Source organism: Callorhinus ursinus, unplaced genomic scaffold, assembly GCF_003265705.2.
Source record: "Callorhinus ursinus isolate GAN/ISIS: 27379988/994484 unplaced genomic scaffold, GSC_fseal_2.0 scaffold15, whole genome shotgun sequence".
Lineage (NCBI taxonomy): Eukaryota > Metazoa > Chordata > Mammalia > Carnivora > Otariidae > Callorhinus > Callorhinus ursinus.
Genome location: NW_027397077.1, coordinates 24,284,310 through 24,309,660, shown reverse-complemented (window position 1 = coordinate 24,309,660; position 25,351 = coordinate 24,284,310). Strand labels below are relative to the sequence as shown.

Sequence of the window (25,351 nt, the reverse complement as noted above, 5' to 3'; positions counted from 1 at the left end):
TTTGAGAAGTTCCACATGTCTTCATAAGATCATATTCCAGAAAGAAAATCCCCGTAATGAGCAGATCCTAAGTTACAGTGTTGCCGTCGAAAGTTCAGGAGGACCCCCTTGAAACATCTTCCAATTCATTATTGCAGGTTTGCTGAGCTGCAAAGCTATACTCAGCTCAACTTCAGACCTCTAGAAGATGCTAAATGTGACGTTGTTATTGAAAAACCAACCTACTTCATGAAACTGGATGCAGGTGGGAAGTTAAATTTGTCCGATATGTAGTTATTGGTGACTGAGGCTTTGTTCCTTTTTTGATATGTGTGTATAGTGATTTCCTGTGACTTTCTGGGAGGCTGTGTGACATGAAGTGGTGGGTTTGGGTTTTGCTTTCTTCTCTGAAGATGTGAGCTAGTTTGAACTTCCCACTATATGTTACCTTTGGTATTTTAGAGGGAACCTGCACATTTGTATCAAATGACTCACTCAGAATCAAAAGATGAGAGAAAAAGCTATATATATGGGCACCTTCTGTAACTAAATTGACCCCACCTGGTTTCTCTAATCACTTGATTTTTGTGTTGTGCTTCACTAGAAAAAATTTAAAAGTAAAACTGTGTGTGTACTGTGGGTGGAGAAGGAATGCCCACTGAGTTCTTCTGGCAAACTTCCTGCCATCGGTTCCGTGACTGAAGTGAACCTAAAATTCCTCTGGAAGTCAGCAGGGCCGTATATTCTTGGTGGGGGTGGGGTGGGTGGGTACAAAAGAAAAGTTAAATTTAGAATTATTTTCCCATTTACACTTAGAGCTTGTGACTCGGAGCTCGCAAGCACAGCTTAAACTTGGTGAGCCAGTTGCCCTGGAGAGCAGCGCCGTAGGCAGTGCAGTTCCGTGTCTCCTCTTGAGAGATGAAGCTTGCTCAGCCACATCCACGTGCACCCCCCGCCGGACCTCCCGGGCTGGGGTGGGGGAGAATATAGAGAGCCCTCTGTCACGAAAAGTTCAAAATCACTGTCATGTATTGATTATATTTTTAATGTGCTCTGCTTCCTGAAGCCACAGTTCTTATGTAACAACGCATGAGGTCCAGAAACCCGACAAATGGAGGTTTTTGAAATACAAGCGAGTAAAAATGCTGCATGCGAGGTCCTGACTCATTTTTCAAATATGGAAACTGAAAAGGGGCCAAGCATCTATTCGGGTAGATGTCTGTGAGCTCTTAAATAGATGCTGGTATGCAGGCAGTAAAGTGTGTGAAGTGGGAATAATAAGCCAGCGCAGACCCGGGCGGTTTCTTTCCTATATTCGAAACTCTCCTTTTTTCTTCTTTCGCCCTCATCGCATTTCCCTTTCCACATTGACTCTTCATCGAGGGAGAATGAGCGTTTTATAGAACACAACTCACTTGGGGGCATATTTCTGGAGCATGGAACCTGCATTTTCTCCCTCCTTGCACCACCGAGCGCGGGTCTGGGCTGCATTCCCCAGTCCGTGTTATAAACTTGCTGGATGACCCACGAGGGAGCTCATGTGTGCTGTGCGCTCACCTGGAAATACGGATGTGTTGTCACAGAACTGTCTTTTTGTCATTAATTTGAAAATTTGCTCTTTGCCAAATGGTTCTGAAGGATGAAAGGAGTTGTCTCCAAATATTCCTCTCTAAAAACGATTTTCTCTTTTTTCTTTCTGTTCCACTGAGACATAATTGACCTGCAGCCCTGTATAACTTGAGGGTATACAGCATAATGACCTGGCTGACATAAACTGAAGATTTTTTACTCTTATTTTTGGGCACACAGCGTTATTATTCACTGTGGGAGTGAAGTCATGATATGTTGTGATTTCTGCTTTTGAGAGTCACTGTTTTTCGTTCAGTCAAGATTTTCTGTCCTTTTAAAGTGCATGTGTCACATGTCAGTTCTTGGAATTTCACGCCGTTTAGATTTGCACATTGCCAGGTTGGACAATGGGTCCTGGGTACCTATGTCAGAAGAACGAATGTTCGGTTTCTTTGGAATGATGGACTTACCACCTTAGAAATAGCTGCACCCATATCTCCCCTTCCCCCTATTTGACCCAGCAGGACTCGGGTAGTCTTCATTACAATTTCACTGTGTGTGTGGGGGGCTGGGTGCTTTGAGGTACAAGATCTTTGGGTGTCTCCTAACAAAGCTGCCACCTAAGTATAAGGATTTCCTATTTCTCATAGAGAAGCTAAAGCTTAGGAACATTACCAACTCATCTGAGAATGTTGCTCATGAATGGCTGAGCTGTATTCAGCCTGGTTCTTCTGACTCCAAAGTTCATCCTCTTTCAATGAGAACATGAGACACTGAGCCCTTTTAAAGGATGGTTGGTTAATATTTTCCCAAGAAGCAATGCTATAAATCACGATGAAAAAGGAAAAAAGAAAGAAATGAAAAATACCAAAATATTAATAGTGCCGTCATTGTTGATACTTCTGTGATAAATTGATAATGCTTAATTGATTTTTAAAAGTAAGTGATCATAAAAAATAAACTTAGTTTTCATGGCCTTAATAGTTCTACCCCATTTTGAGCTAAATAGACTTCTAATATTTTTTTCTTGGAATTTACTGATCATTTGTTATTTAGTGTATATGGGATAATGCATTTCTGATTTCTAAATAGGCAATTTTAAAGTGAATTTTTGAACCCAATCGTCTGTTAATTGAGGACTACCTGAGTACAGATCCTTTTGTGTTTGGAGAAAACTCTTACTCTTTTTTCTCCCAATTATTTTCAGCTAAAGGTCTATCACACCATAAACAGGTGGGGTAGAAAAAAATTGCTGAATCCTTTGCTCTCTGGGGTTACTTAACATAGATTTCTTTTTTCCAATACTAGGTGTTAACATGTATCACCACTTCTGTGACTTTATCAATCTGTATATTACTCAGCACGTTAATAATTCATTTGGCACAGATGCATACATCGTGATGTGGGACACAGTAAGTAAGAATGTCCTTTGCTTCAGCTTTGTCTTTGCCTGGCTCAGTGAATGTGTGGCTCTGATGTGGGTAAATGCAATTTTGTAAGACACACACATTGAAATATACACACATGTACACACCTGTGCAGATGGGTGTGAACGTGTCTCTGCACGCACACGTCCACATACGTATGGGCAGAAATGTTTGCGTGCATGTGTATCTTTGTTCTTTGAATTTTCGAATGAAGCAGTGGAAGATTTCTTTCCCCCTTCGGGCAGGTGGAGCTCCGAAACGTGTGCTTGGTGTTGCTCTGAGACACACATGTGAACACTGTCATTTGCTTAACTTCTCTGACCCCTCCGACCTGACCCACGTGGGGCAAGCTTGCCTCTGTTTTGCCATGTGGCCTCCTGTAGTTGCCATCGGCCTTTGCTTGTTTGTAGCTCCCCTTTGCTGCTTGCTCGGTGACACATTGTGCTGTGCATGTCAGCTCACTACTGAGGGTGAGGCTTAGTCATAAACATAAAGACGTGTTGAGGGGCGCCTGGGTGGCTCAGTCGTTAAACGTCTGCCTTCAGCTCAGGTCACGATCCCAGGGTCCGCATCGGGCTCCCTGCTCGGCAGGAGGCCTGCTTCTCCCTCTCCCACTCCCCCTGCTTCTGTTCCCTCTCTCACTGTCTCTTTCTCTCTCTCAAATGGATAAATAAAAATCTTAAAAAAAAAAAAGACATGTGTTGAATTATACCTGCTCTTTGCTGAGTTGTTTTCAGCACAGTCTTTTTTCCCTTTTCTTTCTTTGCCTGCCGTGTCCGTGCTTCTTCCCATATTCTGCTCCACCTGCCAAGGTATCCCCCGAAGTTGCCCCCGTCCACTCAACTGTGAAATGGGATAATTCTAGTATCTAGCTCAGTGTCATTGTGAGGATGAGCCATAGAGTGTGCGGTCAGTCGCAGTGCCTGGCACATAGCACGTGTTCTGCACGTTGACTAGGACAATGACAATGATAAGAAGAACCAGGGGTTTATGGTGTACACAGCAGGCTGCCTGAACTGGGAAGTTGGGACAGCCGCTAAGAGATCATCTGCAGTTCACCTAGGCATTCCAGCTCACAAGATGCTCATAGCACCCCCTCTTGGCATGAACGTTCCTGCAGGGGGACCACAGCTTGCTGGCAGGGCCACGTCAGACATTTCTTCCAGGGGGAGTCCTTCTAGAAGCCTGAACGGCACCGCTCAGGGGCAAGGGGCCAGGATCCACCTGGGGCAGGTACCGACACACCTCACGTCCCATAGGGGCCAGTATCTCCGGCACCAGCTGCACTGGCAGATCCCCCAGGATCCCTAGAAGAGACGACCAGTTTCCAAGAGTCGCTGTAGCCTTTCCCAGTCCAGATGCCCGTCAAGCCTCTTTTTTAAATCACATGCAGTGTTACCTAAAAACACAGTTGACGCGTGCCATCTTCGTTTCTGGAGAGCAGAGCCAGCCAGTTCGCCGAAGGTCACGTTCTTGTGCAGACGGGGAAATGGTTTCATGAATGCCTTTTTTTCACTGATATGAGGCTCATAGTAAAGCTGCATAGAAAGGTTTTCTTTATCACCGCTCCACAGACCTGAAGGCCGATGAGAACTGGTTTATAATTCTTGACGTGTTAAAGCTCTCTTTTGACTTTCTTCTTTGCAAGGATTTCCATTACCTTCTCAGGGGCCGGTTTGGCGACCAGCACAGTTTCTGTTCTCGAACGTGTTTCTGTGAGCAAAGGGCACAACAGTCCCTTTCTCCTCTTCTCTCTGCAAGTGCTTCTAGGCCACGGTCACTAGCTCTCAGAAGCCCTGAATGATTAACTCAGGGTAGCTGTACTTAAAAAAAATAAATAAATAAAATTACACCCTGTGTTATCTCATTTAATGCTTACAACCCTCTGTGAGGTAGGGTTTTTATTAGCTTGTTTTACAGATGAGGAAGCTGAGGCTCTGAGCCTCAGCCAGGTGTTGTAAGAGAAGGCAACCAGTGAGGGGTGGAGTCAGGGCTCTGGGTCAGGCAGTCGGACCCCAGTCCTGTGCCCTGAAATCACAGTGCTCTGTCTCCTCCCTCTAGTTCTCTGCAGATCCTATTAAGTTGATGGGAAGTTTCTAGACACTTTCCCAGAAGTCCCAGAAGCTTCCTTATATCTTGTTGCATGTTTTTCCATGTCTTCCTTAAGCAGACTAAGTTAAACTGAGCCAACTTTACAACCGTCCTCTGCACCTGCTGGGAGGGCATAGATAGGGTTCACAGCCACCACGAAGTCCCAGGTTACTCAGTTAACTGGACACATGATGTGACGGCATTCTGGCCATGATAGGCAGGCATGGACAGGATGGATTTAGCTGAGTGGGTTGGCCACCCTATGACCTCCCTCCTTGGTACTCTCTGTGCATACACTTTCAACCTGCATACTTGGTCCCAGAGATCTTTTTTTTTTTTTTTTCCAAGATTTTATTTATTTGTCAGAGAGAGAGAGAGAGCACAAACGGGAAGAGTGGCAGGCAGAGGGAGAAGCAGGCTCCCCGCTGAGCAGGGAGCCCGACGTGGGACTCGAGCCCAGGACTCTGAAGGCAGACGCTTCACCGACTGAGCCACCCAGGCGCCCCGGTCAGAGAGGTCTTCACTGGTTGCTCAGTCAGGTTCTTGGGACAAGCGATTGTGCCTGATTGCTCTAGAATCGAGGTCCACCGGACGCTGTAGGTTAGATGAGGACAGCATTAAGGTGTTGTGTGGCCGCGTAATTTTCTCTTTCGCTGGCAAGGCCTTGGAGGAAGCCACACTGCAGGCCCCCGGGGAGGTGGCGAGCGGTGGAGCCTCCAAGCCGGGGCTGAGCAGCTGGGAGAAGAGCCGCTGGTGGCTGTGGCCGATGTTCACATCTTAGTGACATAACTGCCCCCTCAAGGAAGCTGAGCGGGCCTTCCCTGTCACCCTCTCCAGTCTCAGCAGTTTGGCCGCTCCTCAGGCACATGGCTTCCTAGGTGAGATGGGCAAGGCCCCCAGCCTCCAGAGGTGCACGGAAGGACCCTCCGCAGATGTGGTTCTGGCCACAGCAGGGCTGGTCCTACGAAGCAGAATGAGTGAAAGGGGACTCACTGCAGGCTTTCCACATTTTCTTGTGCTAGGAGTAGTATGGCTTCATTATGATAATTTTTAATTATGCAAGTAACACTTGTTTATAATGAGTTCAGACAACACAGAAGTATGTAAAGTTAAGAAAAGTCCCCCGTTGGGGCACGTGGGTGGCTCAGTTGGTTAAACATCTGCCTTTGGCTCAGGTCATGATCCCGGGGTCCTGGGATCGAGTCCCGCATTGGGCTCCCTGCTCAGTGGGGAGTCCGCTTCTCCCTGTGCCTCTGTCCATTGCCCCCCGCTCATGCTTTCTCTCTCTCTCAAATAAATAAATAAAATCTTTTTTTTTTTTTTTAAAGAAAAGTCTCCTGTCCCTGGAGGGGAAGGAGTTGGAAGGTGGGCAAAATGATCAAGAGGTACAAACTTCCAATTATAAAATAAATAAGTCATGGGGTTGTGGGAAACAAAAGAGAAAAAGACAAAGTCTCCTCCTTCCTCATCTCCAACTCCATTTCCCTCCAAGGTGACTAACTACAGTTCCCATGTATGACTTTATTTTAGCAAAGATAAATATATCCTTATCCAAAATTTATATAAGGATTTGTATAAGGATATTATAAAATTTGTGTAAGGGTGTGTTTCTATTATATCCTTATAGAAAATATGCTCTCTGATATTTGCTAACTTAACATTGTATCAGGGACATTGTTCCAAGTGGGTACATTTAGGGTTATTATTTTTTTTTTAGTGGTTACATGGTATTCAATTCGGTGAATGTTATGGATGTTCACATATTCAGTGCATGCCTCAGTGTATGTATAATCTCTTGGCCCCACGCCAATCACTTTTGTTTGTTTCCACTTTTGTGCTATTTGTGGAAATGCAGTGAATATCTTTCCACAGACATACGTCTTTATACTCTTATCCCAGCATTTCTGTAGGACACATTTCTAGAAGTAGAATTTCTAAGTCATGGGTCAGGAGCATGTTTAAGTTAGAGACATACCCAGGAGGAAGTTTTATGTCATCTTTAAGAATACCCAAATATTCTTCAACATGAGACTAGAAAGAAGTTCCTCCTTCCCCTGTGGCAGATAATTTGAAGTTGAGGGACATGGATTAAGAAGCTTCTGGAGGGGGGCGCCTGGGTGGCTCAGTTGCTAAGCATCTGCCTTCGGCTCAGGTCATGATCCCAGGGTCCTGGGATCGAGCCCCGCGTCGGGCTCCCTGCTCAGCGGGAAGCCTGCCTTTCCCTCTCCCACTCCCCCGCCTGCGTTCCTGCTCTCGCTATCTCTCTGTCAAATAAATAAATAAAATCTTTAAAAAAAAAAAAAGCTTCTGGAGGTGGTTGTTGCTGAATAATACATGATTTCCCTGGAAAGGGATCAGTCAGGATTGCTGTATTTTATTATTAAATTTTCCTTTCAAGGGTATCTTATTTTATTTGAAGTATTTTATCTCAAGAAACTGTCTAGGATCACTTCTTTTAATTGCCCTTTATTTATTATTGAGCCAGAATAGGGACATTTCATTTTTGATGGTGTTGAGAAGGGCCTTTATTAGAATGGCACAGGAGAAACATCGAAGGGGAAAATTTTTTTCTTATCACTACATCTGACAGTTCTCACTAACTTTGAAATAACTCTAATATGTGCAACATAAAAATTTCAAAATCTGAAAAAAGAATGCTATAATGATAAAAAGGCATGAACATAATGTATAACCTGCTGTAGACCTTGAACATCATCCTATACAATACGTAGTTCTTCTTTTGGCTGAATTTTTCAATCTAAGTTATTCCATTTTTAAATAAATTGATCTCCTTTCTTTAGCTGATGGAGCACGTAATTAATTTCTACTTTTCAAAAATGAAATGCATTCAGTAAATGTAATAGAAAGAACTACTTCCCCCTGTGAGGCAAACTGCCGTACGTAGATTAAGAGCTTGGAGTCTGGAAGCAAACAGACTGGATTTAATCTCAGCCCTGCAAACACACCAGCACTACTGTTAATGCAAATTACTTAAATTTGTATCTCGGTTTCCTCATCTGTAAAATGGGGATAATGATATCACCTAGCTCATTAAGTTTGTGGGGTGTTCATTTCAAATGCTAGAGATATAGGAAATATGCAAGATGCTATAATAATTATTATTATTAATGTTAATGGGATGTTATCACATGTTACTCTTTAGTCAGTGCGGAGATCGTTTCATAGGATAATGTTCATCGTATTGTAGTGTTAGGACTTTCAAGGCTTTTTCTTTTCAAAATTTCTTTTCAAAAGTGTATTCCATTTACCCTGATAATTTTTGCTTACTGAGAATATCCAAGTGTGTACAAATGATGGCATCTGTATATGTTGTATGTGTGTGATTTTTTTTTTAAGATTTTATTTATTCATTTGAGAGATGGAGCATAAGCGGGGGAGGGGCTGAGCAGGGAGCCCGTTGCAGGCCCCTGGGATCATGACCTGAACTGAAGGCAGGCGCTCAACCGACTGAGCCACCCAGGTGCCCCTGTATGTGTGTGATTTAGATAGAAGATTCACAGGGAAAAAAACCCACACCAGCTATCATTCAGAGATATGAATCTAAAAAGGGATAGGGTAGAAAAACAATGTTTTTAACAGACTAAGATTATAATTGTGGGTGATTATTTCTGATAACATTATATCATACTAGGTCCTTGCTCGGGCCTAAGATGAAAATCCATTTTTCTTCCATGAATTTTATGAGCTTGTTTAGAATCATTAGTTCTTAACACTGACAAGCTGATTCAAATATTTTGTTGCACTTTTGAAAAGCCAGGTTGTAGACTTTTGTTGCCCTAACCTCTTTTGTTTCCACTTTCAGAGCTCCTATGGATATGGTGACCTGTTCTCTGACACCTGGAAAGCCTTTACTGATTATGATGTTATACATTTGAAAACTTACGATTCCAAAAGGGTACTGGAAACTTTGCTGAAATGTCTGTAAATAACAGTCATTGTAGATGACTCACTCATCAAATAAATTTTTAATACGAGTTTCAATTAGCTATTGCCACTGATTTCTGACTTTGTAGTTTCTTTTTTTATAACTTCAAATCATTCTTAATTATTAACCATGAAGTGTGCAGAAAATTTTTCCTTTAGATTCTCCAAAATTATGACTTTCCCTTGAGTGAAATAGTTTGCTATTCAAAATATTTCAGTGCAAAAAGATTAATTAAAATATATTTTCTGTGATTATAAGTACTATTTTGATGTGGTACAAATTGTGTTCTCTTACCTTATATAATACCTTCATTCTTAGGTATGTTTTAAAGAAGCTGTTTTTTCTTTACTCCCCCGGATGCGATACGGGCTGTTCTATAATACCCCTTTGGTAAGCATATCTGTTATTCATATTCATATTTATACATTTATTCTTCATAGGTTTTTTTTAAGATTTATTTATTTATTTTAGAGAGAAGCACACGTGTGCGGGGGAAGGGGGTGGGGCAAAGGGAGAGGGAAAGAGAATCCTCAAGCCGACTCCTGTTGAACGTGGAGCTGGACTCAGGGCTTGATCCCAGGACTGTGAGATCATGACCTGACCTGAAATCAAGAGTTGGCCGCTTAACCAGCTGAGCTATCCAGGCATCCCTATTCTTGATAGGTTTTAAGATAACATTTATATATAACTTGAGAACATCTTCAAGAGTAATACACAATTATTCACTGTAATATGAACTATTGTTTTCGTGTTAGATATCTGGCTGCCAAAACACGGGATTATTCAGGGCATTTTCCCAGCATGTGCTACACAGACTAAACATCACACAGGAGGGACCCAAGGTAAGGAGTACCTTGGGAGTTCTGACGTGGGCCTGACTTTTCACCCGAAATAAAAATCAATGCCACCTTTGCAGAAAAAGAATCAGAAGACAGTGTTTTCTCAGTTAGCAGTTTCTCACCTGAAGTGATCCAAAATCAGATGTCACCAACCTGTGACAGATAAGCTAAGGGACAGTGGAAGTATGTACTTTTTTTCTCCTTTTCCCTTTCCCTGTCTTTCCCCACGTCACCTGGTTCTCCCCCCAAATCCTCACCTAACCCACAAACCCCTGCCAAAAATTCCATGCAGCTAACCAAACAGAAGTGTAATAAACAGGTTTTGTCTTCTGTGGCTAAAGTGGATGCATTTTAGTTTCCTGCAAGAACTCTGAAGGAATCAGACTAAAATCATAATCATCCCCTAAATGTATCCTGATTGAGTTTCATCTCTTTGTGAAAGTCACATTTTAGGTTCTAGCATTCACTCATATGTGCAGGCATATACAGCATGATTTTGCCTTTTCCTTTTGATTGCAGGACAGAAAAATCCGAGTCACCATCCTTGCACGGAGTACAGAGTACCGGAAAATACTAAACCAAAATGAGGTTAGTGTTTGGTAGGCATTTTTAATATCATCGTATTGAATTTAACCTTCTGTGACTGATGTGCTTAATTTTTTTTCACATTGCATTAAATGCTTTGATTTGAAATTATTAGCTTTTAGAAAAGTTTGATGGCTATGCCTGGTTCATTTATTGGACTTCTCCTGGGAGTCAGCAAACCACCCATTGCCCAAACTAGCTTTGCCTCACGGGAAACGTGTATCTGCCCCAACTCAGAGGGGAAACAGAGGCAGAAATTCTGATTCCTGCCTTTACTGCCATAGGTTGCCAAACATTCTGCCTCTGGACAAACGAGCAGCAGAAATGCAAGAGTAGCTCTTGAGAGGTGGTTGATGGAGCATGATGATACGGTGGCATCCACCATCTAAGTTGGAAGAGTCTCCGTTCTTTTCATGACTGTGTGTCTTAGAAACTATTCACCTCTTAGGTTCTCTAATTCATTTCGACAGCATCAACTCGTACATTGTACTTAAATAAGATCACCCTATAAGGCACCTGCCTACAATAGCGTGGCTGGAAGATGTTCTCACAATAGTGTGATTGATTGCACAGAAATGTGTTAGGCACCTGCTATGTCCTGGGCCATATTCTAGGCCCTGGAGCTACAGTAGAGGACAAGACAGGTAAGGTCCCTGTCCTCATGGAGCTTATGCTCTCAAGGTGGGACAGACAAGAAATAAGTAAACAAGTCCCTAAGTAAGGTGATTTCAGGTAGTGGGCAGTGCTACAAAGGAAGTAAAACAAGGTGATGTGTTGGGGCAGGAGATGTAGGAGGAAGGGGGAAGCAGTCAGGTGAGGTGTTTAAAGAGGTGCTGTTGGCAGAGACCTTATCAGTAAGAAACCAGCCAGGGAGAGAGCCTCCCAGGCAGAAGCAAATGGCCTGTGGTGTTCAGAGCTTTAGGTGCTCCAGGAATGGAGGCTCACCAGCGTAACTGGCACAGTGGGAGAGGTGAGGATGACCCCACAAGAGGTCAGAGAAGTCAGGCAGGGTGTGAGGAGGTCCCCTATCTTATCAGCCTCATGGGTCTGGGTGAGGAGATGGGCAGGTTTTATTCCGGTGGGAGGGAAGCCTCTGTGAGGTTTGCAGCAGGGTGTGGTAGGCAGAATCATGGGCTACCACCAAAAGATGATTCTTCTCGCCAACCAGATTTCTGTTGAGCACCTCCTGGAAAGTGGAAGTGGAAGACAGAATCCAGGAAGGAAACATGAGGATAGAAGCAGGGCCAGAGAGATGCTGCGTTCCTGGCTTTGAAGATGGAGGAAGGGCCCCGAGCCAAGGAATGCGATGGCTTCTAGAAGCTGGGCACGGATTCTCCCCTCGAGCCCCCAGAAGGAGCACAGCCCTGTGGACAGCTGTCTGTCTCACTGTTGGACTACTGTCCTGCAGAACAGTGGGAGGGTCAGTTGTGTTCTTGTGAGCTGTGGACGCTGTGGTAATTGGTCATAGCAGCTTGTCGAAAACGAATACACAGGCAGAGACATGAACTGGCTTATTTATTTATTTGTAAACCACTCTGGCTGCAAGAGTAGAAGCAGAGGGATTCATGCAGAGCCGTCACTGTGGCCCCAGTAAGAGTTTAGATGAAGGTGATGACGGCAGAGATGATAAAGGAAATGGATTCAAGATCGGTCTCGGAGAGCAAGTCTAGGAGACTTCCTGTCGGTATATGCAGGTACACATGAGGTCAGCCCAGGAAAGGCACTGAGAATCAGGTGAACTCCCAGGCTTTTAGCTTGAGCAGGCCAGTGGAATTGAGATGGGAGAAGCTCAGTAGGAGGGGACTGGAGGCAGGTTTGGATGGGTAAAATGTTTTACACAGATTAATTTGGATGCCTAATGGGCAGATCAAAATTATGTAATTAGTGTCTTGAGATCCATATGGATTATGGAGGACATGAACATATGGTGTGATGAGACACTGTTTGGAAGCCGTGGGTGGAAGAAATGAGCAGTGTGTGTGTGTGTGTGTGTGTGTGTGTGTGTGTGTGTGTGTTACAGACCTGTAAATAAAAATGTATCAAGTGATGCAGGGCTGGGGTAGATGGATGGGAAGCCTCACAAGAACACAGAGGCTTAGAGGTTACAAAACATGCTTAAGGTCACCCAGCCAGGGAGCAGAATAATAGGGGTTGAGCCGTGGTCGTCAGGGTCTGAGCCTGCTTCTTAACCAGAGAACTCTGCTGCTCCAACACAAATAAATGTGAGGATGCTGACCCACTTTGGCCCCCAGTCTGCTGGGAAGGCTGGCCAAGGAGCAGCCTCAAACCTGGCAAGCGGTCCAGCGCAAAGGGGTAGCACCAGTGGGTGCTGCAGTATCGCCAGCGACGTGTTCACATCTGGTCCCGCTGATCGTGCAAACGATGTTGCCCACGGGTGAGATTTGGCATTTCGGATCTGAACTCTAAGCCAAAGAGCACCCACCGGCAGCTTTTCTCCCGGTGATCGGCATCACTTGAAAAGGCAGCTACCAAGCAGAGAAGAAAGCACCTTTGACTCTACCTTGATTCATGAATAGATAGATAGATAGATAGATGATAGATGCCTGTTTTTGTTTTTACTGGAGGCTCAGGTGGCACTTGACAGTTCATAAAATGGCTTCAGAGGTGGGGGCTAGAGGAGAGACAAAAAATAAACTGGGGTGGGAAAGAAAAACAACCAGGAGGAGTTAAGAGCTGGCTGGTTCCTTCTCAGCCTGATGTAGGGGAAGGAGGTGGTGCCTCTGAACAATAGAATGGATCCCTTCCTTCAGCCCTTGGTAGGGGACAGAGAAAAAGCAAACGACTGTTGCTTTGGCCCTTTGGAGTCTCAAGGAAAAGGGCTGCCTGCGTGGCTCAGTTGGTTAAGTGGCTGCTTTCGGCTCAGGTCGTGATCTCAGGGTCCTGGGATCGAGTCCCGTATTGGGCTTGCTCAGCGGAGAGTCTGCTTCTCCCTCTCCGTCTGCCCCTGCCCCTGCTTGTGTGCTCTCTCTCTCATATAAATAAATAAGATTTTTAAGGAAAAAAACCCCCAGATGCTCTCATTAAATGACAGTTCCTGCAATCCTTCCCAACCTCAGGATTGGATAATCATGTCAGAGGGCTGTGGCCACCTCCGCGGTGTGACTAGAAATTGTAAAACAAACAAACAAACAAAAAAAAACCTGTTTGCTCGAGGACCCTCTAAAACGAGATTCTTTTTATGTGGGCCCATCTCATTACAAGACCAGGGCTCATGCATGGGGATTAATTCGCTCCTGGAAAACGGAATTCTAACCTATCCTCACTCCTTCAACTCCCTGACATAAGTAGTATATTCAGGGGAGTTCAGGGGCTGTCTAGAGAAAGAAACTTCCATTCTATAACTGTGTATGTGTGTAACAGGGGAGGGAAGTGGATGTAAGTCCTTGCCTGTTGCTTTTACCAGGGGACTGCCTAAAAACACAGATTCTGGGGTCAGAAGACCTAGGTTTAATTTTGGCTCTGCCCTTTGCTAGCTGCAAGATCCTGGGAAAGTTCCTTAACATCTCTAAGCCTCCATTGTATCATTTTAAAATAGGCATATGGGGTGCGGGGGGAGGCGCCTGGGTGATTTCAGTCAGTTCAGTGATTCTTAGTTTTAGCTCAGGTCATGATTTCAGGGTCATGAGATCGAGCCCTGAGTAGGGCTCCCCGCTCTCAGCTCAGAGTCCGCTTGAGATTCTCTCCCCCTCCTTCCCCCCTCTACCCCTCCATTCGCTCACACATGTGGCTTTCTCCCTCTCTCAAATAAATAAATAGATAAACTGTTAAAAAAAAAGGCATATGGGGGTGCCTGAGGCTGGCTCAGTCAGAGGAGCATGTTACTCTTGATCTTGGGGTTGTGGGTTCAAGCCCCATATTGGGTGTAGAGATTACTTAAAATCTTTAAAAAAATAGGTGTAATAATAATATTTACTTGGTATGAGACTTGTATGAGGATTAAGTGAGGACCTAAAGCACTGAGCATTGCCAGCACAATTGAAGTGATACATTTGTTACCATTTTTGTTGTATAGTGCACACCACAGGCCGCAGGATACAAGAACAAAAATTTCTGAATAGCAGTGACCCACAGTGTTGGGTTAAGACGGCTAATTGTGAGGGACACAGAAAACCATGGCTGTATTTCTGATACTAGGTTAATTGTGCTTTGTTACTTTCTGTTTGCTAGAAGAATAATTGTTTTTTCTGTGTAGAAATATTGAGAACATTTTTTTTGGCCAAAATTTAATGTTTTCAGAGGATAAGGCCAAAAGCACAAGTAGTTTGTCTGAAATGAGTTAAGGGATAGGGAGAAAACTCTTAACATAAAGCCTGGAACAAGGTAGGTGCCCAGCAAACCTATGTTGAAAAATTGAGGGAATAACTAGCAAGTAGTAATAATAGCAGTTAATAGGTAGTGAGCTCTGTGCCGAACACTTCACTCCCATGAATTTGCTGCTTTCAGCCTTTATGACAGCCCATTGTGGTGGGATTTTAGGGAGGTAATGTGACCGAGGGGTGGAATCTGCATTTGAACTCAGTTAAAGGTTAAGACCGTAGATCTGAATGATAGGTAATACCTGAAAAATATTATGTATGAAAATAAGAAATTTTAGGACTCAAAGGAAAATAAAACAGAAGAGAAGGAAGGAAAAGACATTCTAAATGTTTTTTTTTTCCCCCTAGCTGGTAAACGCACTGAAAACGGTATCTACACTTGAGGTTCAGATTGTCGATTACAAATATAAGTAAGTAATATCCCGCTCTTGGACAGACGCTGTCATCTTTTGCTTGGATGAGTTAATGGAAAATCAAAAGGGTTTTTCAAATGGTAGCCATTGACACTGATAGACTGGGAAGGGACAGGCAGACACCTCTGTGAGTGAAGTGAGCAGGTGAGGACCCGGGGCAGACAGGGGCAGTTGCTCTTCGGCTGTGTGCGGTCTGATATTTTGACACCATCTCATTGTTCAAGCGAAGTGGTGAATCCAGAGTTCTTTTTTCGAGTCCACATTTTCATTTGAAATTTCTGAATTTTTAGAAGTTGGAAAAAAAAATACGGGCGCCTGGATGCTGTAGTCAGTTAAGCGTCCGACTCTTGGTTTCAGCTCCCATCGTGGTCTCAGGGTCCTGAGATAGAGCCTCACACCAGGCTCTGCGCTCCGCACAGAGTCTGCTTGGGATTCTCTCTCCTCCCTCTTTCTCTGCCCCTCCCCCACACTCACGCTGTCTCTCTCAAAAATAAATAAATCTTAAAAAAAGTTGACAACTAATTCTGAATTAGAAAAAAATGTTAAAATGTCCCTGGCCTAATTTGTCCCATTAGCTGCTGCGTCTTAACTCCTGGCCTAAAGTTAGTTCTATGGGAATAATTTGAGGGTCATAGAGTAATACGAGGTTTCTAAACATATTACAAAGTTTTTGCATTTCTTTTAAAACTCCAGCACAAGCAAAAGGCTTAGAAAGACAGAATATACCTAACATTTACTGTCTAGGTAAACCCTGTGGATGTAAAAACAACAGTGCCTGTTCCTGGTTGAAAAAACCAAGCAGTGTAGAAAAAAGCTCAGAAGGAAAGGTGAAGACTTTTCTGTCCTCCCTTGCCCACCTACAGTCATTGCCTTGTTTTCCAAATTTAACCCTATGAACAGTTTCTATGTTAAAAAAAGAAAAAGTATCCATATTCAAGCATATGGGTCTCTGTTATTGATAGGTTGGAACTTAACAGTAAGAAGGGCGTCTGGCTGGCTCAGTCCGCAGACCACATGACTCCAGATCTCAGGGCTGTGCATTTGAGCCCCACACTGGGTGTGGAGCCTGCTTAAAAAACAAACAAACAAACAAAAAACAACAACTTAACGGTAAACAGGGGAGTTCCGCACCTTATTCTTCATACATCCATTCATTTATACAATCGATCTTTATTGTGTACCTGCCAGCCGGTCACAGGCTTTGAAGTAGGAGTCCAGTTACGGAGGATGGCATGGCTTTAGTCTTGAGGACCACAGACCCGGAATACAAATAAATAGCAGTCGTAAGAACAGCTACCATTTGTTGCGACTTACTCTTAAGCTTTATGTCACCTCACTCTCCCTACAGTCTTAGGAGGTTGGCAGAACTACTCCTGTCTTACAGATTACACTGTGCAATGGTGCCTACCGTTATCACCACAGGAAGACACGGAGGAAGAAGAGGGCCCGAGGTCAGGCTGACAGAACTGGGGAGGGCACCTCGGACGCTCAGGCATTGACTGGCTTTTAGGATACATAGGTTTTTTCAGATGAAGGAAGAGTAACAATAAATTCAGACCTTGCCAGTCTGAGGGAAGCATTACAATACAGTAGATGGAGCTTTGCCTCCTTATCCTCAGACTTCAGGCTTCTGTCCATCTGGGCACATCCTCATGCTTCCCCCGGCATCAGCTGGCCTTCCTGGAGAAACCAAGGCAGGTGCACCTCTTGTGAGACACACACAGGGTGCCCCCTGTCTTCCTTTCCCTGTGTGGCATGGGGGGTTTCTGTTGTCCTTCAAGAGGAAGCTCTTTAAAGAGGAGGAGCTGGGGGCACCTGGGTGGCTCTGTTGGTTAGGGGTTCAACTCCTGATTTCAGCTCAGGTCATGATCTCAGGGTGGTGAGATCGAGCCCCACGTCAGGCTTTGTGCTCAGCATGGAGTCTGCTTGTCCCTCTTCCTCTGCACCTCCCCCCCGACTGCTCGCTCATTTCTCTTTCTCTCAAATAAATAAATGGAATCTTAAAAAAAAAAAAATAAAGAGGAGAAGCTGGGAATTCTTATGCTCTTAAATTCCAAATAATCTTGGTCATTTTTTTTTTCCTTTGGGTAAGCAGGACTGGGAGATCTAATTCCATTACGTGTATTCAGAGTATTATACTTAGTCCAGCGTTTCTTGCCAGCCTCATTTCAGTGGACATTTTTGGCGTTGACTTTGTGTTCAGAGTTTGCATGTTTTTTGGGGTCTTGAATTCGGAGCACACTTTTATGATCTTTTTTTTTTTTTTTTTAAGATTTTATTTATTTATTCATGAGAGACAGAGGGAGAGAGAGAGAAGCAGAGGGAGAAGCAGGCTCCCAAGCAGCAGGGAGCCCGATGCGGGACTCGATCCCACGACCCTGGGATCATGACCTGAGCTGAAGGCAGACGCTTAACCATCTGAGCCACCCAGGCGCCCCACACTTTTATGATCTTAATGTGCATAAAATTGTGGATTAGTTTGTTGCAAAGTCAGGACAATGCCTTGGTGGTATCTGAACTAATTTTAGGTGTACCCAGATGGCATTGAATAAACTCCAATCACACAAGGAGTATTTATTTTATAAAAAAAAATTCTTTTATTATCTTAAGGAAGTAGGTTTCAGTTTGATGCTAGTATATCACAACAGCTCTTTAGTAGCCTCCTGATTTCCCTGTTTCATAAAGAAAGAGCAGGCCTCGGCTCAGAGGTTTGCCTTACTGTGGGATCTACCTAGATTTGAATCTTTTTCCTTTGATTATATCTGTTTTTACAGTTTTGTTTGACCCGTGTTACCGGTTTTTCATTTAAGACAGTGCTAAAAGTTTCCTTCTAAAATAAATGCATTTAGGGGCACCTGGCTGGGTAGAGCTTGCAACTGTTGATCTCGGGGTCATGAGTTCAAGCCCCACATTGTGTAGAGATTGAAAATGAAATCTTAAAAAAATGCATTTATTTGCAAATATTTGCACTTTTTAAAAAAAGTGAGCTTACTTAGAAAACAATGTTAAATTATTAAATTATTAAGTTATTAATTCCTGGAGTAGGCTTGAAATTGGCAAAAAGCCATAGTGGAATGTGATTTAAATTGGGAAAGACACTTGTATGAATATTGTTACCGAGTCCTGAGCTAAGTCATCTTAACAGTTTCTGTCTTCTCGCCATCTGTCTGTTGTTCTATATGCTCACAGGGAACTTGGGTTTTTGGATCAGCTGAGGATCACTCATAACACGGACATATTTATTGGAATGCATGGAGCTGGTCTTACCCATTTACTTTTCCTTCCAGACTGGGCTGCTGTATTTGAACTGTAAGTGCTTTGAGACAGCTTTACATTGAGGCCATGAATAATGCTTTTTATGCATGCCGAGACTGTCATTCAGAGCTTTAAAAGGCCTGATATTTACTCCTTACAGGAAAGTCACATCATATAGGCTTCTAGAAAGAAAACAGACCTCAAATTAAAAATGTGAAGTCTGCAGCCACCGTTCACTTAGCAAGCAAATTCCGCTTTCTCCCTCCATCTCATGATGATATGGGAGATGTGCATCTGTGACTTCTGTCCTCGAAGCTCGTTCCTATCTGCCTCTCAGGCTGTGATCATCTCTCTGCCCTCTGTGTCGTTGTGGTAAAAGGCAACCTGTATGTTGCATACCTGTGTTCACGGCAGCACTGTTCCCAATAGCCAATGTGGAAGCCATCCAAATGTCCTTCAGCGGATGAACGGATAAACAGAATGTGAAATGTGGGTCTATCTGCATACCTCTGCATTAGTCAGCCTTAAAAAAGAAGGGGATCCTGTCACAGGCTACAACATGGATGAACCCTGAGGACATTATGTTAGGTAGAATAAGCTACTCACGCAAGGACATACACTGTGTGATTTCACTTATGTGAGGTATGCAGAGTAGTCTGGTTCACAGAGATGGAGCATAGAATGGGGGTTGCCAGGGGTCTGTGGGGGGTGGGGGGGGAATGAAGAGTTCTTGTTGCATGGAACAGAGTTTCAGTTTTGCAAGATGGGGACTTTCTGGAGATTGGTTGCACAACGTGAACACTCTTAACACTACTGAACTGTATGTACACTTAAAAGTGGACAAGATGGTAAATTTTGTGTTTTCTACCACAATTAAAACAAGAGAGTTCAAGAACCTATATGTCTCATGAAGAGCACGGCTCCAAAGCACAGGCCAGCCACTCTGCCTTGTGCTCACTGATTCCATCCACAGGGAAACTGAGGCTTCAAGGTGAAAATGATCTTTCTGGGGCGCTCCTCTAACCGGGGTGGGTGGTTATGGAGACATGGCCCTCTCCTCCTTGGTAATTCTGCCCTGGACACCATGCCTCATCTTTCGTTCTGGACACGCCAACGGTGGTTATTGTTACCTCCTTTCTCTCTTTGTGTCTAAGCACCTAGATTACACTCAGTATTTAAATGGGAGACTATTTAGAAAAAAGTTGTGAACTTCTCACATTCTGCAAAAATATTTGAAATGCATATATGTTAGAGAGATAGCCAGATAATTAGGGATTCTATCTCAGTGCTTCATTTCCTCCAGAGGGAGGGAGGTAAAGAAGGAAGGGAGGAAGGAAGGGAGGGAGGGAAGAACGGAGGAAGGAAAGAGGTGTAATAGATAACCCTTAGGCCTTGGAGCTCAGCAGACTGGGCTCAGTTTTTGCTTCCCTAGCTATGTGCCCTTGGATGTGGTACCTCCCCTAAGTCTGCTTGCATGTGTGTAGACTGGGTATTAGGAGATAATATCAAGTTCACAGGCAGTTGGTCCTATTGATAAACTTCAGTTCCTTCCAAACCTTGATCCTGTTTGGTTTTTTTAAAGTTGAGGTAGCTTAGTTATGAGGATATTTAAAAAATAATCTCCATCAATCTTGTATACGAGTTATACAACCTTTTGCAGGAATATATTTGGGAGGTGCATTATTTCCCAGAGAAATGTTGATTGGCAAAACGCCTGGACACAGGTCTCATGTGTGGGTGCCCTTGCATCCTTAGGTACAACTGTGAAGATGAGCGCTGTTACTTAGACCTGGCCAGGCTGAGAGGTGTCCACTACATCACTTGGCAAAGGCAGAACAAAGTCTTTCCTCAGGATAAGGTAAAGTTCAGTGATGAAACTCACCTTGTTTTATGTTTTTTTTTCTTTTCACCTCATTTTGCTTTTTCATTGGTTTAAAGTATCTAATTAATATGAAAAACTATCATTAAACTTCAAAGATAAACTGTTCTTCTCTGGAACATTGAGTTGTATTTTATATTTGCAAGTTGAGGGAAAAGGGAAATAAATCATTCCATATCTGTATGTTGAGAAGACAACTTTGGGAACTTTGGGCCTAGAAAGATGTATTAAATTATATATAGGTGGGATCAGCAAACTATAGACCAGTAGGCCAAATCTGGCCCCCCACTGTTTTTATAAGTAAAGTTTTATTGGGACAGTTGCCTTGGCCAAAGTAAAATGATTTTATTCCTGTTCAGAAAACCATATCCTCAGTGACTTACAGATTTATGTTTTGGTTTGGTTTTGTAGGGCCACCACCCAACTCTGGGGGAACATCCGAAATTTACCAACTATTCTTTCGATGTAGAAGAATTCATGTACCTTGTCCTTCAGGCTGCAGACCACGTATTACAACACCCAAAGTGGCCATTTAAGAAAAAACGTGATGAGCTATAAATGTGCTGAATCTGTTTGCAAAATCTGTTTGTTTAAACATTCCACCACCCAGACTCACAGTAATAACAAGTCAGTAAAACACCTTGTTATTTCCTAGCCCCAAATTACCTTTTCTGTACCAAAACATGCCTTCAGGATAGTACTTAGGTGTTTTAGAGGCTTTAGCTGTTTCCTGGGATTTTTATGTCATAGCTATTTATCAAGAGACTGTTTTTGCACTGAAAACTTTACTCTTTATAGTTCAAAAATAAGGCTGTACTAGGCTCACTAGTACATTTGAGCTTCTTAGGTCTACCAAAGTTTTCACCTTTCTTGGCTTTAGAATTTGTAAATGTTTTTGTAGAATAACATGGGATTGTAATTCTAGAGGCTTCTAACTTGTTTGTGTTATATTTGAGTAAATTCACAGAAGCTTTTTTATTTGCCAAAATCTGTTCATAACACTGTTTGTGATAGGAAAGGAAAACATAACACACACACACACACACACACACACACACACACACACACACTCTCACGTTTGATTCTCAGTACCAAGCTATAGGTAGCCTACTCCATGTTAGAGATCAGTGTTTATAAACAGGTCTGTTTTACCCTCTCAGAGTCCAGACAAACTCCCACAGAATTCTCTGCTGTATCTGCTAAGTGAACTCCAGGTTATATGCACCAGTAATTTGTATAAACTGTGCTGCTACATTAATTTATATTAATGGATTGCATATGCAAATCATGTTTTTCCCAAAACGTAACAACTACATATGATAAAAACAAATTAGAACATCCCTTAGGACGTCTTTGGATACCTTCTAGCTGGTTTCCACTAATTCCTTCTTAGCTCTGGAGAGCATTTATGTTGAATTTATGTATCAAAGGGTCGTTTCCAGTGTGTATGGACCTGTGACGGCATACCCCTTTGTGTGTGCATCTACCTCTTTTAGCATGGATGTATTCCCCTTTGAGTTTGCAGGCTTCACAGTAGCTACATGAAGAACATTTTTCCCTATCAAAAATGAAGACCAAAAAAAAAAAAAAAAGTAAAGACACATGTGAATTACCCATTTCAAAATGAAAAAGAAGCCATGAGAAAGTACCATTGATTACAAAGAATATCTGAAATGCAGACCCACTCTTCAGGATTCATTTCTCACTGTTGATGAACTTTCAGTTCAGGGGTCAGAAACCATGGATTTCATTTCCTGCAAAATGTGAAGTTTACATTTTATTAACACTTGAGAAATCTAATTTAGAGATGAATGACTTCTATTTTTTCAAGTAGAGGATTAGCAGAGTTGAGAATTTTTTTAAAAAACATTTTAGCCTTGTAAAAAAAAAAGAGAGAGAGTATGTAACAGAGAAGTAACCTGAGAAACCCCAAATATTTGTTTTTTGGACCTTTACAGAACAAGTTGGCTGAGCCCTGCTTTCAAGGATTATGAACAGTCTTCTAGAGTTTAGGGATATTTATTAAAATCTCTGTAAAGAAAGTAGTGCATCATAGCTTTGATTCGGCTGTTAAATTGCATAAAAAGAATTAGAACCTATGAATTTTGCAGTGAGTGGTGTGGCTGCTCTTTGTGCAGGATAGTGAGTTACCACTGGGAAAAGATTTCACTTGAAAAGCAATGTAAAGGCAGCATTACACTTTCCATCAGAGAGGTATAAACATCCGAAAAAAGTGTCAGCGTCTATAGTCTTATAAGCAGTATGTAGAAATGCGATTCTATAGCCTAGCAAGAATTCCAGAAACTGAGGACAGTTGCATAATACAACTATTGTATTTGAATATATTGCATTTATAGAAAGAATGCTTTTTATATAAATGAGTACATTTGACACTTTATGGAATTAACTTTTATGAGACTTTTTATATGGGGGCAAAAGATCTTTAAATGGTTATAAAATTTAAATGTAAAGGGGGCTTTTTTTTTTATTAAGTCTTGAAAAGAGATGCATTTCATTGTTTGTACATTTTGGGTATGACTTTGGAATAAATCTTTTTATATTTTATTTAAATACCAGAACAATTTTCAAGGTTTTCTGTGTCTGACGGTTATACACTTACTCTTTGGCAGTCTAGTAGCTTTAGATTAGAAAAATTAAGTAGCTCACTGATGAATTCATTTTCTGGAAAAATTATGCATTATGTTTATTTAGCAGTTTATTATATGACGCTTTCACACATGGTATAGTGTGTAACTTTTACAAAAAATGACGTAAGTATTGTTCTCATTTTTCACATGAAAAAAAAATCAGATGCTCTTTAAGGGACTTCCCTAAAGATCACCGTTCTTCTAGTTCCATATCCATAGTCTTCCACTGTGTTGCTCGCTTGCTCATTCAATAAATATTGAGTAACTGCTGTGTACCAGCTATTTTAGGTTCTGGGAATACAGCTGTAAAAAGAACAGAAAAACATCCTTGCCCTCCTGGAGCTTGGGTTCTGGTGGAGGAGACAGACACGACACAATATAAATAAGGAAAATACACTGTGTGCCAGACGCTCCTACATGCTAGAGAGAAAGCTAAAGCAGGAGCGAGGGATGCGGGTGGATTCCTGGGGTGAGGTGGAGTCGGGGACACCTAAGCAGAGGTTGAGGGAAGTTTTCAATGAGGTAACATTTGAGTCAAGATTTGGAGTAGGTGACCCAGGAAGCAGTGGCAGATAACTGGGCAAAGAGCATTCCAAGGAGACAAAAACAGTACATACAAAGGCCCTGAGGCAGGAGCATGCCTGGAACATTTGAGGAAAAGCAAGGAAGCCAGTGCAGCTGGAACGATCGAGGGACAGAGGAGTAAGGGATGACAGGTTCTGGGACTGGGGTGCGGATGGCAAGACTCTTTGTCTTTTGTTTCTCATAAAATGGGAGTTGTTGAATTGCGGAAAGAAGTGATAATCTCACTTTGAACAGGATAACTCTAGCTGTTGTGTTGGGAACAGATTGCAGAGGGATCCCTTAGGTTGTGTTCTCTGGGAAGCAGACTCTGGGATGGAGATGTGTATATTGTGTACTTCCTATCGTAGAAGGGCTCTGTGGACCCTATGTGATCTCTGTCCCGTCCTGTTTGTTGGTCCCCCCTCAAGCTTTTAAAAATGTAAAAACCATTCTTTAGATGTTTAAACAGACAGCGGAGAGGTTAAGCAACTTACTCAAAGCTACACAGCTGGGAAGTAACAGATAGATTGGATATAGGTCTTTCTTTGTGAGGGAATTTAAACAAGAAAGTTTAGAGGTAATATAGAGGGGGAGGGAGGGAAGAAGAAGGGAAAAAGGAAGGAAGAGAAAAATTAGTTGGGGAAATAGAGAATAGAGAAAACACGCCTGGGGTTAGGCCCTTTCTCGCGGTTACAAAATAGTTTTCTTTGAAACACTGTCAATGGAGAGAGTGAAAAATACCTGCTTTTTCAAAACTAGGCGCATTTAAAGCACATCAGCTCAGGTATGATGGCCTTAGGTTTAAAATAACCTATTCCCAACCAAGGACTATTGCCAAACACTTTAATGCCTTTCTTCTCTTTTAGCTTATTGGGGCATGTCAAAAGACGTTATAAGCTGTCTTGTCATAAAAGAAGTGGCTTAGAGCAAGCGGTGCGCAAGTTACCTGGGCCCTTGCTTTGGATGGTAATGCACACTTTGACCACGAGGTGGCAGTCAAGCCCTTCCAAATGGCCTCTTTGTGGCAGTCAATCCCCGTGTCTTCATCTCTTTGTAGATTCGGGACACCTGAACTCCAGGAGTTCAGACCTTGCTTCCTGATTTGAGGGAAAGTGGGAAAATTTTCACGGACAGTTTCACATTTAAGTGTGGAATTTCTTAATTGCAGCCAATACCTGAATCCCATGCGATAACTCTTGATCCTATGCAAAAAGCATTTGGCCCCTGGAAGATGTCTAGTGACAGAAGCTGTTAGCAGAATGCATTCTCAGTGCACAGGAACTTACTTGGGACTTGAGCTCTATTTTATGATCTGTAGATAGCACCTTAGCTCTTCAATCCTTTTCAGGGGCTAATTTCTTTCTTGTCTAGGCTTTATGGGTTAGCACATAAGCAATTGCAGTTATGGTTTCGTTTGAGCAGAACCAGACCCTAAGCAGAAGCGTTCCTTGAAGGCTACACATGGAAGCTAGTGGGACATTAATTAAGCAGTGCTTTTCAGCATAAACAAGAGAGTGTCGACCATCGAGTTTTGATGTGGGTGTGACGGAACGGCGATTCTCAAACTGTTGAGTATCCTTCATTCTTCGTAACTTTGAGTTGCAGAATTTAGGGGTGCTTTGCCAAGAGGGACCTTGGAGGTCCTTCATGGCATTTGTTCATTCCACCATGGTCTGTTGACTGCCTGCCAGTAACAGGCACCAGTTAGCAGACCAAGAAAGGTGAGTTCCTGGAAGAGGCAAGTTGTATAGACCAAAGGACTGAGACACAGATGTCAGAAGACCCTGACTTCTCAGCCTTGCAACCCATAAGCCGCGTG

General features: G+C 42.8%; 1 protein-coding gene across 7 annotated transcripts in view; it reads left to right on the top strand.

The window, feature by feature from the left end:
• Window positions 1–21,917, top strand: part of EOGT (EGF domain specific O-linked N-acetylglucosamine transferase) — a 35,600-nt gene extending 13,683 nt beyond the window's left edge. For all 7 annotated transcript variants that reach the window (XM_073901529.1, XM_025885377.2, XM_073901526.1 and 4 more), the window contains 10 exons: window positions 138–244; window positions 2,857–2,960; window positions 8,890–8,982; window positions 9,331–9,402; window positions 9,768–9,854; window positions 10,371–10,439; window positions 15,122–15,183; window positions 18,376–18,495; window positions 20,197–20,299; window positions 20,732–21,917. In XM_073901529.1, the coding sequence (XP_073757630.1) occupies window positions 138–244; window positions 2,857–2,960; window positions 8,890–8,982; window positions 9,331–9,402; window positions 9,768–9,854; window positions 10,371–10,439; window positions 15,122–15,183; window positions 18,376–18,495; window positions 20,197–20,299; window positions 20,732–20,878 (964 nt within the window). In that variant the 3' untranslated portion in view covers window positions 20,879–21,917. The remainder of the gene's footprint in view (window positions 1–137; window positions 245–2,856; window positions 2,961–8,889; window positions 8,983–9,330; window positions 9,403–9,767; window positions 9,855–10,370; window positions 10,440–15,121; window positions 15,184–18,375; window positions 18,496–20,196; window positions 20,300–20,731) is intronic.
• Window positions 21,918–25,351: the final 3,434 nt, after the last annotated feature.